This window comes from Bos indicus x Bos taurus, unplaced genomic scaffold, assembly GCF_003369695.1.
Source record: "Bos indicus x Bos taurus breed Angus x Brahman F1 hybrid unplaced genomic scaffold, Bos_hybrid_MaternalHap_v2.0 tig00003290_arrow_arrow_obj, whole genome shotgun sequence".
Classification (NCBI taxonomy): domain Eukaryota; kingdom Metazoa; phylum Chordata; class Mammalia; order Artiodactyla; family Bovidae; genus Bos; species Bos indicus x Bos taurus.
This window is the reverse complement of record NW_020867638.1, coordinates 23,829-38,215: the sequence shown is the minus strand read 5'-3', so window position 1 is coordinate 38,215 and position 14,387 is coordinate 23,829. Positions and strand designations below refer to the sequence as shown.

Here is a 14,387-nt window from a genome sequence, read left to right as displayed (position 1 = left end):
GTTGTAAGGGAAAACACTAGATAGGAAATATGTTTAGCATAGAGACAAAGGAAACAATGTGAATTGCAGCTCCTGCAGAGTTAGGGAGCAGTAAAGCAAACTTACAGATATGCAGAGTTAGGAGCAGTTATGGCAAAACAAAACAAAACAAAAACAACTAGGAATGTTCACACCTTTTCCTATTGAGACTTCAGGGAATCTCTATCAGGGCTTCCCTGGTAGCTCAGTTGGTAAAGAATCCATCTGCAATGCAGGAGACCCCAGTTCACCTCCTGGGTTGGGAAGATCTGCTGGAGAAGGGACAGGCTACCCATTCCAGTATTCTGCCCTTGGAGAATATATATATTTTATATATATATATATATATATATATATATATATAGTCCATGGGATTGCAAAGAGTCAGACATGAGTGAGCAACTTTCACTTCACTTCAGGAATGTTCAGGCCTGCTCACTATTCTTTTTATCTTCTTTGGTCCAAGGAAAGGGAAAGAAAAAATAAAAAACCTCATTTCTCTTTTTTCCTTTTCACTGCAACAGGCTTCCTCGCAGTTTAACCCATGATCACTGGAGGGGAGCAGAGAGGCCAGTGTAAGCATCATAAGATATTTGAGCAGGACACCAGCTGGCAGAGCTTTAGCTTTCATTCTTCATTCATGCTGTGTGTTACAGCCTGATTCTCAGAGAAAAAAATAGAAAGATTTAGATAAAGGATTTCATTTTCATGTTCATAAGAAGCTAGTTTGAAAGTATTACTTGTTTGCTTCCTTTTAACACTTTAAAAATGCTTTTCCTTGGTGACTTCTATTGCATCTGATATGAAATCAAGCATCATTCTTAATGATATTTCCCAGAATACAGTATATCAATTTCCCCTATTTATTGGCAAGATTATTTCCACTTAAATAGACCCTAGGATTTGCCTTCAATACCCTTTGAACTTCTGTCAAAACTACAGTGGTGGACTTGCAGAATGTCTTATTCACCTTGATGACTTTCCACATAGTATTGCTCCTGTGTAAGGAGCTTGTTTTATAGGAAGTCAAGGTGGAAGTGAGTGAAGGTGCTTGTTATGAGCAAAAATGTTATGGAATGGGTAATGGAAAAGGTAGTTATAAATACTACCAACAATCATGCGGTCATTTGTAGTAACAAAATCTGTAATAATCAGAAATGGAGTACTTTCTGCCATATCAGTAAACAAGGATGTCACAGTCATCAGCAACTCCAGCCCAGTGTGAGCTCCTGAGCCTAAGGGCACTCAGGAAGGAGAAGAATATCTGTGATCTAACAACCATCAGAACTGCAGTCACTCCCTACCATGAGACTAAAGGAGCTCAGGATATAAGAAACACAGATACTGGCCCCAAGATAGCTGAGGTGAATAGTAAAAGAGTGACTTCAGTGAGCCTGGACTCTTGCATCTTCCCCATGCATAGAAGTGTGCTAGACTCCTTAACTTGTGCTTAGTCTCTCAGTCGTGTCCGACTCTTTGCAACCCCATGGGCTGTAGACTGCCAGGCTCCTCTGTCCATGGGGATTCTCCAGGCAAGAATACTGGAGTGGATTGCCGTGCCCTCCTCCAGGGGATCTTCCCAACCCAGGGATCAAACCCAGGTCTCCTGCATTGTAAGTGGATTCTTGACTGTCTGAGCCACCAGGGAAGTCCATCCTTAACTTGAGATATCCGTTTTTCTCTAATTAACAATAATCTTTTGATGTTCCGACTACCTGCACTTTGTTGCAAAACTTCTATACAACCTGGCTCCTCTGCTCATCTCCTTGGAGCAGTTCTTTCAGGTTTACTTGAGATGCTATCTCCCAGGCTTGAAGTCCTAAAAATTCCCACCAGATAAAATGTAACTCTCAACTTCTGGTTGTGAATATTTTTAAAGTTGACAGTAGTTATTACAATCTCTTTTTCAGTTTGATATGAAAATATTTATGCATAGAGTAACCATTTTTAAATCTCTCCCCCACTTGCCTGCCTATGGAAACATATGAAGTGCAAAATACAAGTTAACATTGAATCTAATTGTATCTCAATAGTTAGGATGCAGGATCCAATGGGACAGTGTGGGTGAGGTATAAAAGGAAAAAACAACACTCAAAAATGGATAAGTGAACTTAATATCCCTTGAAGAGGGTGTGGCAACCCACTCCAGTATTCTTGCCTGGAGAATCCCATGGACAGAGGAGCCTGGTGGGCTACAGTACATAGGGTCATGAAGAGTCGGATGTGGCTGAAGCAACTTAGTATGCATGCACAAACCTGGTATACTCTTTTCAGGTGAAGGTTACATTGATTATGGTCGAATGGGGAATAACTGCATCATATTAACAAGAAGGAGATCCAACCAGTCCATTCTAAAGGAGATCAGTCCTGGGTGTTCTTTGGAAGGAATGATGCTCAAGCTGAAACTCCAGTACTTTGGCCACCTCATGAGAAGAGTCGACTCATTGGAAAAGACTCTGATGCTGGGAGGGATTGGGGGCAGGAGGAGAAGGGAACAACAGAGGATGAGATGGCATCACCAATTCGATGGACGTGAGTTTGAGTGAACTCCGGGAGTTGGTGATGGACAGGGAGGCCTGGCATGCTGCTATTCATGGGGTTGCAAGGAGTCGGACATGACTGAGCGACTGAACTAAACTGAACTGAACAAAGAGCATAGTTTTGCTGTTTTCTTTATTTGAAAGTGTGTTGTTAAAAGAGGTATAGATGCACCAGCCCCAAGCATCCAGCATCATGCATCGAACCTGGACTGGCAACTCGTTTCCTACATGATATTTTACATGTTTCACTGCCATTCTCCCACATCTTCCCACCCTCTCCCTCTCCCACAGAGTCCATAAGACTGTTCTATACATCAGTGTCTCTTTTGCTGTCTCGTACACCGGGTTATTGTTACCATCTTTCTAAATTCCATATATATGCGTTAGTATACTGTATTTCTGTTTTTCCTTCTGGCTTACTTCACTCTGTATAATAGGCTCCAGTTTCATCCACCTCATTAGAACTGATTCAAATGTATTCTTTTTAATGGCTGAGTAATACTCCATTGTGTATATGTACCACAGCTTTCTTATCCATTCATCTGCTGATGGACATCTAGGTTGCTTCCACGTCTTGGCTATTATAAACAGTGCTGCGATGAACATTGGGGTACACGTGTTTCTTTCCCTTCTGGTTTCCTCAGTGTGTATGCCCAGCAGTGGGATTGCTGGATCATAAGGCAGTTCTATTTCCAGTTTTTTAAGGAATCTCCACACTGTTCTCCATAGTGGCTGTACTAGTTTGCATTCCCACCAACAGTGTAAGAGGGTTCCCTTTTCTCCACACCCTCTCCAGCATTTATTATTTGTAGACTTTTGGATCGCAGCCATTCTGACTGGTGTGAAATGGTACCTCATAGTGGTTTTGATTTGCATTTCTCTGATAATGAGTGATGTTGAGCATCTTTTCATGTGTATGGGGAGGGAGGAGGGAGGAGGGTTCGGGATGGGGAACACATGTATACCTGTGGCGGATTCATTTTGATATTTGGCAAAACTAATACAATTATGTAAAGTTTAAAAATAAAATAAAATTGGAAGAATAAAAAAAAAAAAAAAAAAAAAAGAACACACATGTTACTATAATACCTAATGAAAAAAAAAAAAAAAAAAAAAAAAGAGGTATAGATGGATGACCAGTTGACATAGAAGGTATTGGAATAGCTTTTTAGTGTCTCTACTAGCTGAAAATCTGTGATTCAGAATTTGTTTCTCTGTATTGTTCTGGGCTAGGGTTGGCCATAAAAAGGATTGTGCAATGTTTAGAAGGTAGTTGTCATCAAGTAGCCACATTTTTTTTGCCCTGCTGGTTGGTGCAGGGCTCCAGTCACTGTGCAACTCACACGTGTTGCTGCTGATCTGCTAGCTCATCTTATTGTTGACTTACAGCTCCTTAACCTCCAACCAGATCTCCTCCTCATCATCTCTCTGTCTTGGGCCAAATGTGCATGTAGCATGATGATAAATATCCACTTCTCCTGAAGGTCACCCACTACCGTGAGATTGAAGGAGGTGAGAGACAGACAAGTTTTTAGTGTGCTTTTGTGGGTTCCAGTCATCCTCATGGGTTCTAGTATGTCCTTAAATGCATTTTTCCATGCTTTTATCCATATCCAATTTTCCTTTCCAAATGACACTCTAGTTGATTTAAAATAAATTCAGGCTCAGCACAAGATGCAAAGATAACAGCTTTGTATAAACTCCTCCACCAACTCTAGCAATTGCCTGAGAGTTCTGTTCCTTAAAATGAGTCTCTTATTCTGTATCACTGTGGTTCTACTTTTCTGATTGTAGCCTAACGGACACAAAACCTAAGAAAAAAAAAGATTAAAGAAATTATATTCATGACAATTTCTGAAAATTAAACCCAGATTTATGATGTGAGATTGTTTTTAGGTGCAGTTGCCACATTAAATTATTATAGAGCAAGTTTTCAAATTTAGACAACTTTGCACATGTTCTGTATGATTGATATAAACTTTGAAAAATCAAGACTGAGAACATCTTACTGGAAAGTTAGTTTGGACATCTGTTCCTAAGTGACTTAAAAGGAACTTCCAGACCACAGATTAGGCAACCACACAACTACCATTTCTGGTCTGGGATCTGCAGGTGCATATTTCAGCTGGAGTTCTGCAGCAGGGAAGCTCTCTTTTATTAAACTCTGGGGTTTTTGTTTAGCTATTCCCATTACTTCAAGCACTGTGAGCTCCCAGAGAGCACAGAAATACTCTGCAGAATCTTCCAGTTGTAAGTCTGAAATGGTGAGGCTGATGGATTTACTAGCTTTCTGTAAATTTACAGAGTAGCGGCCATTCCTTGCATTCTGGCCAGAAAAAACCTGACTAATAAGGTAAATCATCTCTCCATTGGGAAGTAGCTTGTACCAAAACATGTAGTAATAGCTCCAGGCTGTTCCATACCGACAGTTCAGGGTGACTGACTGTCCCAGTTGACCGGATGTGTTTGGCTGGTCTTGAATAACATTCTGCGCCATACCAGATCCTGTGGGGAAAAAATCAGGAAACACAGCTGAAGTAATGAACAAAATAATGTAAGAATTAAACTAATTTGGGACCCAAATAAAACCCAAATTGAAATCATAATAAGTATGCTTTTCCCCAACCCTCCTTTCCTCCCCAAGTGCCTGTGAAGCACCACACGCCTGGGTGCAGTCCTTTCACCCTGAACACATGCACCCATGTTTGGAAGCATCCTTACCAGAGAAGGTGAAGGCCAGGAGCACCCAGAGCAGGCTGGAGTGTGGCATGAGGCGTGAATTTCCCTGCACAAATGTGTTTAGTTTCTGCCTCAAGCTGAGAGTTCAGTGTCTTTGAATGCCTGGCAGCACATATACATACTACCTGTGTGACTCCCCCCAGCAGGAAGTGGGGTTTGTCATGTTCATAGACCACGTGGTCTGTGCACATATGGGGAAAAAGTCTGGCTCGCCACAAACTTTATTTTGTCTACTTGTCTCTTCCTGGTAATTGAGTTAGGCAGATCCTGAAAAGGAGTATGGAAAGAAAATTAGTATTAAAGGTATGAGCTGAGGGGAACTGAATTTTAAACAAGTTGACAAAAATTGATAATCATTCAGTAAAATAATTTTACCAGCTCATTTAAGATAGAATTTAGTATAGACTATGAACTCTTTTTGTAACTTACTGGTCATTCATTTAACCTATACTTACCTTTCCTCCATTCAGAAACAATGACTTTTTTAAAATCCACAGATTTTCAGCTCTCTTGGTGAAAAGCTATCTTATCCAAAATAATTAACTTATTTTTTTTTCCTTAACTAGGTTTTAGGGCTCTATTTAGAATTTTTAGTAAATAAAATTACTTTAACATGAAATGAAGAAACATCAGTTCTTCTGACTTTCAGAATCTATTCATTTGTATGTGTTTTTATGAAACTGAAACAGGAATAAAATATTGTTCTTTTGAAATTTGACATTGAATCTTATTAGACTTTGAGGAGGATCAAGTATTCAGTCTTGTTGCCTCTACGAGGAGAATTGTACTTATTAGATCATGTGCCCTAGAATTGTATTGATGTCACTCTGAAAGCTATAAGATATTGATGAAGAAAATTGAAGATAATGCAAGTAAATATAAAAATAGTTCATGTTCATGGGTTTTAAGAATAAACAATGTTAAAATGTCCTCTGAACCAGAGCAATCTATAGATTTAATGTAACCCCTCTCAAAATAGTCATGGCATTTTTCACACAACTACAGCAAATAACCCTAAAATTTGTATAGAACCACAAAAGGCCACAAATAGTCAAAGCAATTTTGAAAAAAAAAAAACAAAGTTGAAGGTATCATAGTCCCTGACATCAAAATATGCTTCAAAGGTGTTACAAAATAATCAGTAAATCTTATAATAAATTTTAATTTGCATAAAAAAAATAAAATACACATTGCTGGCCAAATAACAGAGATTCAGTCAACGGAACAGAATAGGGAGTCCAGATTTTAACCCTTGTATACATGGTGAATGAATCTATAACAAAGGAGGCAAGAATAAGCAATTGGGGGAAAGACTGCTTCTTCTATAAGTGGTGTTAGACAACTATACAGCTACATGTTAAAGAATTAGAATATTTTCTCACAGCATATACTAAAATAAACTCAAAATGGATTAGAGACTTAAATATAAGACCTGAACTCATAAATCCTTAAAGAAAGTATAGGCAATATGCTTTATGAGGTTCATCTTTGCTATATTTTTGTCTGTATTTCCTCAGGCAAGGACAAAAAAGAAACTACACAGAAAATAGGGCCTAATTAAATTAAAATATTTTGCACAGTGAAAGAAACCATTAACACACAAAAAAGGCAACCTATCAAATGGGAGAAGATATTTGGAAGTTATTGGTCAACAAGGGGTTAATGTCCAGAATATACAAAAAAATTTTTGCACACAATATCAAAACCACAGGCAGAGGACATGATTAGGCATTTTTCCAAAGAACATACAGATGGCAAACAGACACATGAAAAGATGTTCAGTATCTCTAATCATCAGGTAAATGCAAATCAAAACCACAATGAGATATCACCTCACTCCTACTTTGTCATGAATACTATCATGACAAAAATGAAAAATAATTGAGTATTGTCAAGGATGTGGAGAAAAGGGAAAACTTGTGTATTCTTGCTGGGAAAGTAAGCTGGTGTAGCCTCTATTCAAAAGATTCCCCAAACCAATAAAAATATAACTAGTAGTTATATATATATAATAGTAGTAGTTTATATATAATAAATATAACTACTATATGATTCGGGGCTTCCCAGGTGGCTCAGCAATAAAGAATCCACCTTCAATGCAGCAGACACAATTTTGATCCCTGGGTCAGGAAGATCCCCTGGAGTAGGAAATGGCAGCCCACTCCAGTATTCTTGCTGGGAAAATCTCCAGAGACAGAGGAGCCTGGCGATCTATGTTTCCATGAGGTTGCAAAGAGTCGAACATGACTGCAATGATTTAGCATGCACATGCATTATATGACTCAGAAATTCCATTCCTGGGTATCTATCAGAAGAAAACAAAAACACTAATTCAAAAATATGTATGCACCCAAATGTTCACTGCAACATTATTTCCAATAGTGAAGATATATAGAAACAACCTCAGTTTTCACTCATATGAATGAATCTAGAAAATATATATGTGTCAGTGTGTGTGTGTGTGTGTGTGTGTGTATGTGTGTGTGTACATAGAATATTACTAGCCATAAAAAAGAATAAAATTTTGCCAGCTGGGACAGCATGATAGACTTGGAGGATATCGCACTTAGCGAAATGTCAGATAGAGAAAGACAAATACTGTGTGCTTTCACTTTTATATGAAATCTAAAAGCAAAACAAATTAACAAATATAACAAAACAGAAACAGACTCAGACATATAGGGAACAAACTATTGGTTACTAAGGGGAAAGGGGTGGGTGTAGGGGTGAAATAGGTGAAGGGGATTAAGAGGTAGAAACTTTCACTTACAAAATAAATAAAACTAGGTAATGTGCAGTGAAGGGAAAGAATCAACCCTGCCAAGAACTTGACTGTAGCCAGTGAAACTAATTTTAGACTTCTTGCATCTAGAACTGAAAGAAGATAGATTTGTTTCAAGTGATCAATTCATATATGAACACTGACAAATATTTTCTGTTTGCTTTGCTCCAGTCATAGGATGAGATGTGAGTATTTGCAATTTGCAAACATTTGAGTAATTGTGAGTTATTTGTATTTGCAATTATGGTAAGGCAGATTTGAATATTCTTGAGACACCCAACTAAACTGGATAACATCTTTATTGGAGTTATTTTCTCCCCTTTTAGATCCTTTCACTTTTTATCATTTTTGTGTCCAGCATATTGCGTTTAAATATTTACTTTAAATCTGTAGTCTTATCTAGATACTCTCCTAGCTACAAGTCAGAGGTTCTAGTGCAGAGGGAAATATAGGAGATATTCAGAAAGGAAAAGACCAAATCCCAAATTCATTGGGCCAAAAAGTATTTGTGGTTAAAACTGTCCTAGTGTAGGTAAGAAATACTAAACAGGGCAAATACCTGGCATCGTGGTGTGACTGTGGCTGGAGGAGGGGCTGAGCCCTGCGGAGGGTTTGAGTACAGGCTGCAGGTGCTTGGGGAGCACTAAGCTGCACAGCACAGAAGTAAGTGCCTGAGTCTGTGGTCTGTGAAGAGGAAACATGCAGTGAGCTGCGGCGTTCTGTAGGTGCTGTCATGGTGTTTAATCTTCCATCCTGCTTTGTCCCTGAAGGAATATAAAACAGACGGAAGAGGCGGCTCCCAGGGTTCTGATGGAACCACTACACATTGTCTGTGAGGGTGGAGAAATTACACCACAGTGTAGAGTTGGCTCACTCCTTATAGACTCAGGGCTGGGGGACTCTGCTCCACATCCACCCCTCTCACACCTGATGAGAAAGAGCAGAACCATCACAGGTGAGAGTCACAGTAGTGTAGTGTAAGTTGCTCAGTCATGTCCCACTCTTTGTGACCCCATGGACTATATACAGTCCATGGAATTCTCCAGGCCAGAATACTGGAGTGGGTAGCCTTTCCCTTCTCCAGAGGAACTTCCCAACCAAGGGATCGAACCCACGCCTCCCACATTGCAGGCGATTCTTTACCAGCTGAGCCACAGAGCTCCTGCAAAACCCTGAAAGTGCCCTCAGGAATTATGAGGATAGAAAGTCTGTAGAACTTGTGAGCTCCTGCTTCTCCCTCCCACAGCACTACCACTACTCAACACTTCAGATTCCCCTGTGGGACAGCCCCAGCTCACAGCAAACCTGGGCAAATAGAAACCCCAGCACAGTGTCCACTTGCCTCTTCATGACACTTTGCTGTGTTGCTGGGAAATTTTCACTTTAAGATACATAGTAAACCCTGGGTGGTGAGGGTCATGACTTGACTGGAAATGATGCTGCTCCTGCAACCAATCAGCTCAGCCAACAAACCCTGCTCAGGTGACACTGACAGGAAGCACCATCTACCATCATCAGTTCCATGGAGAACACTGAACTTAAGAAAACAGTATTTTTTCTTTTGTAAAACAAACAACAACAAAAAAAAAAAAAAAGAAAGAAAGAAAGAAAGAAAAGAAAAAGAATCTAAGATGTCTTTGAGAACCAAACTCTTCCAGGATTCTGTTTGTCTTCAAAGAACATGCCAACTTCCTAAAAATAACACTGTCTGATACCCTGCATCTTTTAAGCTACCAGATCTCAGGAGGTTTGTGTTCAGCTCCCCTTGAAGTCCCAGGCACCGTATCACTCAGAACACAGAAGTGGAGGCTGAGTCTTTCCAATGGACTGATGTTTTCCTCCAGTGGAAGGAGTTCTCACTCCTGTTAAATTCAGCCTCAAAACAGTTGATGTCTGAAACAAGGCTGTCTTTACATGTATACTTCAGGAGAAACTGGAGTCCTTGGTTAGGGTACTGCACATACCAGAGAGATTGGTTTGAACAGAAGATGAGTAGTTACACCTTAGCTCCAGAGGGGGTCCTTCAGACAGTGATGTGGCCATCGGGCTGGGTCACTGACTGGGATCTAGCTCCTCCTGAAACATCAATGCTGAATCAATGAACTCAGCTAAAACAAAAAAAATCTCTATTCAAAATCAAATTGGAACAATATTCCGCGTGCAGACAAGGGAGTAAAATGGAATGCCAGTCAGTCAGGAACGGAAGCACCTCAAAGTGGACCCCACAGTCACAGCAGAGCAGTGAAGAAGTGCTGAGAACCTTTCTTGGAGATCCTGCACAAAAAAAAGTCTGAAGACTGGCTGACTTGAACCCAGGTTGCTCTGAGGTTGAAGTATGACAGAAGATTTAGATTTCTCCTCCTGAATGAGATTGTATGGAGTGTTAGCAAGAGAGGCTGTCTTAACAGAACTGCTTGCCTCTAGTGTCTGAGATGCTTTACATATCATTGTGTAAAAAATGTCAGAATATCTCTTTAAACTGTAAAGAAAGATTTTGTGAGTTTATTCTGATCTTATACAGAAAGCCATTTCCAATTTATTCAACAGCCTCCTTTATCAGCCAGATGGAGAAATAAAGAGAAGTTCACATTTTTGTGAACCTTCTTCACTCCCTTCCTGCCCTTGTATGGTTGAACTTAAAGCATTAAAATTATGCGGAGAAGAGAATTTATGGTTTGTAGGCCCTGAAAGTTATAAAATTGGGCCTTTAAAAAAAACACAAAATTATGAATAAAATTGAATATAAAATAATTTTTAGAATGAGAAGTAAAACTATAGGAAATTACAATCTCAAAAACAAATACCACAAGCCGTATATATCTAGAAAATGATACAATATTTCAATAGTTATTTCCCTGCCATTTTCTATAATACCTTTCCTTTCTATGTTCTTTGGCTCCATAATTTGTTTCTTCATATGACAGTAAATTTGTTAATACTTCCTATCTAGAGAAAATAAAGATAATTTGGTCTTTACTCCTAGCATACTTGATAATTTCTTTTACTGTTCACAGTTTTAGTAATGCATGGACATTTTTAGGATTAGAGTCAAATTTGGGAATTTTCTATCAAGTTACTATGTGCTACAAGATTTCATTATATTTCAAGTTTTCTTATTCTATAACCAATTCTAAGCACTATGAACTAACACAACACATTTACTAAGTCTGTTATTTTCCTTTTGTTGTATAATAAATTATCATGAACTTTGTGATTTAAAACAACGTCCATTTATCTCATAGTTTTTGTATGTCAGAAGTCAGGGCACAGCTAAGCTGAATCTCACAAATCTGCAATCATGGAGTCAACTAACACTATGGTCTTGTCTGAAGCTTGAGAGTCCTTTTCCAAACTCATGTGATTGTGGCAGAATTCATTTCCTCATAGCCATGGCCCTCATGACAGCTTGCTCCCTCAAGCCTGGGTGAATCTCTTTAGTCTGAGAAAAAGCTTAAGCCTTCTTTGAAAGAGCTTACCTGATTAAATTAAGCCCACCAAAGACAATCTCCCTATTGATGCACTCAAGTTCAAACTGATTAGGCACTTTAATTACATCTGCAAATCTCCTTCCCTTTGCCATATAATAAAACAATAACAAGAATGATGTCTAAAACAATCACCAAGAACATAGAAGAAATAAAGAATAAGCAAACAGAGTTGAATAACACAATTACTGAAATTAAAAACACATTGAAAGGAACCAATAGCAAAATAACTGAGGCAGAAAAATGGATAAGTAAGCTGGAGGATAGAATGGTGGAAATAACTGCAGAAGAGCCGAATAAAGGGAAAGGAATGAAAAGACTTGAGGAAAGCCTCAGAGACTTTTGAGACAATATTAAATGCACCAATATTCGAGTTATAAGGGTCCCAGAGGAAGAAGAAAAAAAGAAAGGCAGTGAGAAAATTTTTGAGCTAATTATAGTTGAAAACTTTCTCAACATGGGAAAGGAAATAGTCAATCAAGTCCAAGATGCACAGAAAGTCCCCTACAGGTTAAACCCAAGGAGAAACACATTGAGACACATATTAATAAAGCTAACAGAGATTAAGCACAAAGACGGAGTATTAAAAGCAGCAAGAGAAAAGCAACAAGTAACATACAAGGGAAAACCCGTATGATTAACAGAGTATCTTTCAGCTGAAACTCCATAGACCAGAAGGGAATGGAAGGATATATTTAAAGTACTAAAAGAGAAAAATCTACAACCATGATTACTATACCCAGCAAAGATCTCATTCAAAATTGACGGAGAAATCAAAAGCTTTATGAACAAGCAGAAATTAAGAGAATTCAGCACACCAAACCAGTCTTGCAACAAATACCAAAAGGGCCTTACATAGCCAGGAAACACAAAAGAAAGGAAAGACCTACAAAAACAACCCCAAAAGAATTAAGAAAATGCCAATAGGAACATATGTATCAATAATTATCTTAAATGTAAATGGATTAGAGGCACCAACCAAAAATACAGACTGACTGAATGGATACAAAAGTAAGACCCATATATATGCTGCCTACGGGAGACTCACTTCAGACCTAGAGACACATGAAGACTGAAAGTAAAGGGATGGAAAAAGATACTCCATGAGAATGGAAACCAAAAGAAAGCTGGAGTGGCAATCCTTGTTTCAGACAAAATAGACTTTAAAATAAAGAATATAATAAGAGACAAAGATGGACACTACATAATGATCAAGGGATCAATCCAAGAAAAAGACATAAGAGTTGTAAATGTCTAGGCACCCAACATAGGAGCACCTCAATACATAAGGCAAAGCCTTATGGCAGAAAGTGAAGAGGAAGTAAAAAGCCTCTTGATGAAAATGAAAGAGGAGAGTGAAAAAGTTGGCTTAAAGCCCAACATTCAGAAAACGAAGATCATGGCATCTGGTCCCATCACTTCATGGGAAATAGATGGGGAAACAGTGTCAGACTTTATTTTGGGGGGCTCCAAAATCACTGCAGATGGTGATTGCAGTCATGAAATTAAAACATGCTTACTCCTTGGAAGGAAAGTTATGACCAACCTAGATAGCATATTCAAAAGCAGAGATATTACTTTGCCAATAAAGGTCCATCTAGTTAGGTCTGTGGTTTTTCCAGTGGTCATGTATGGATGTGAGAGTTGGACTGTGAAGAAAGCTGAGCACCGAAGAATTGATGCTTTTGAACTGTGGTGTTGGAGAAGACTCTTGAGAGTTCCTTGGACTGCAAGGAGATCCAACCAGTCCATTCTAAAGGAGATCAGTCCTGGGTGTTCTTTGGAAGGAATGATGCTAAAGCTGAAACTCCAGTAGTTTGGCCACCTCATGCGAAGAGTTGACTCAGTGGAAAAGACTCTGATGCTGGGAAGGATTGGGGGCAGGAGGAGAAGTGGACGACAGAGGATGAGATGGCTGGATGTCATCACCGACTCGGTGGACATGAGTTTGGGTGAACTCCGGGAGTTAGTGATGGACAGGGAGGCCTGGCATGCTGTGATTCATGGGGTTGCAAAGAGTGGGACATGGCTGAGTGACTGAACTGAACTGAACAGGCAGAAGAGGAGAAATCAACAGCAACACAATAATAGTAGGGGACTTTAACATCCCACTGTCATCAATGGACAAATTATCAAAACAGAATCAATAAGGAAACACAAACCTTAAATGAAACATCAGACCAAATGGACCCAATTGATACCTTCAGGACTTTCCATCCAAATGCAGAAGAGTACACTTTCTTTTCAAGTGCACATGGAATATTCTCCAGGATAGACCACACCTTGGGACACAAATCAAGCCTCAGTAAATTTAAGAAAATTGAAATTGTATCAAGTATCTTCTCTGACCACAATGCTATGAGACTAGATATCAACTACAGGCAAAACACACACACACACACACACACACACACACACACACACACAACAGCAAAAATATACAAACTCGTGGAGATTAAACAATACATTGCTAAATAACAAAGAGGTTACTGAAGAAATAAAAAAAAAAAGAAGTCAAAAGATTCCTAGAAGCAAATGACAATGAAAACACAAATATCCAAAAGCTATGGGACTCAGCAAAAGCAGTTCTAAGAGGGAGGTTTATAGCGATACAATCATACCTCAGAAGCAAGAAAAGCATCAAATAGACAGCCTAACTCTACATCTAAAGCAGCTGGAAAAAGAAGAACAAAAAACCCCTAAAGTCAGCAGAAGGAAGGTGATCATAAAATTCAGAGCAGAAATAAATGAAAAAGAAATGAAGGAAACAATAGCAAAGATAAATAAAACTAAGTTCTTTGAGATTAACAAAATTGACAAACC

At 38.9% G+C, this 14,387-nt stretch overlaps 1 gene segment (V, D, J or C); it reads right to left on the bottom strand.

Annotated features, from left to right (window-relative positions):
* Positions 1 to 4,602: 4,602 nt before the first annotated feature.
* LOC113888948 lies at positions 4,603 to 5,373 on the bottom strand. The segment is given in 2 exon segments: positions 4,603 to 5,063; positions 5,280 to 5,373. Coding segments are annotated over 2 exon segments (510 nt in total).
* Positions 5,374 to 14,387: the final 9,014 nt, after the last annotated feature.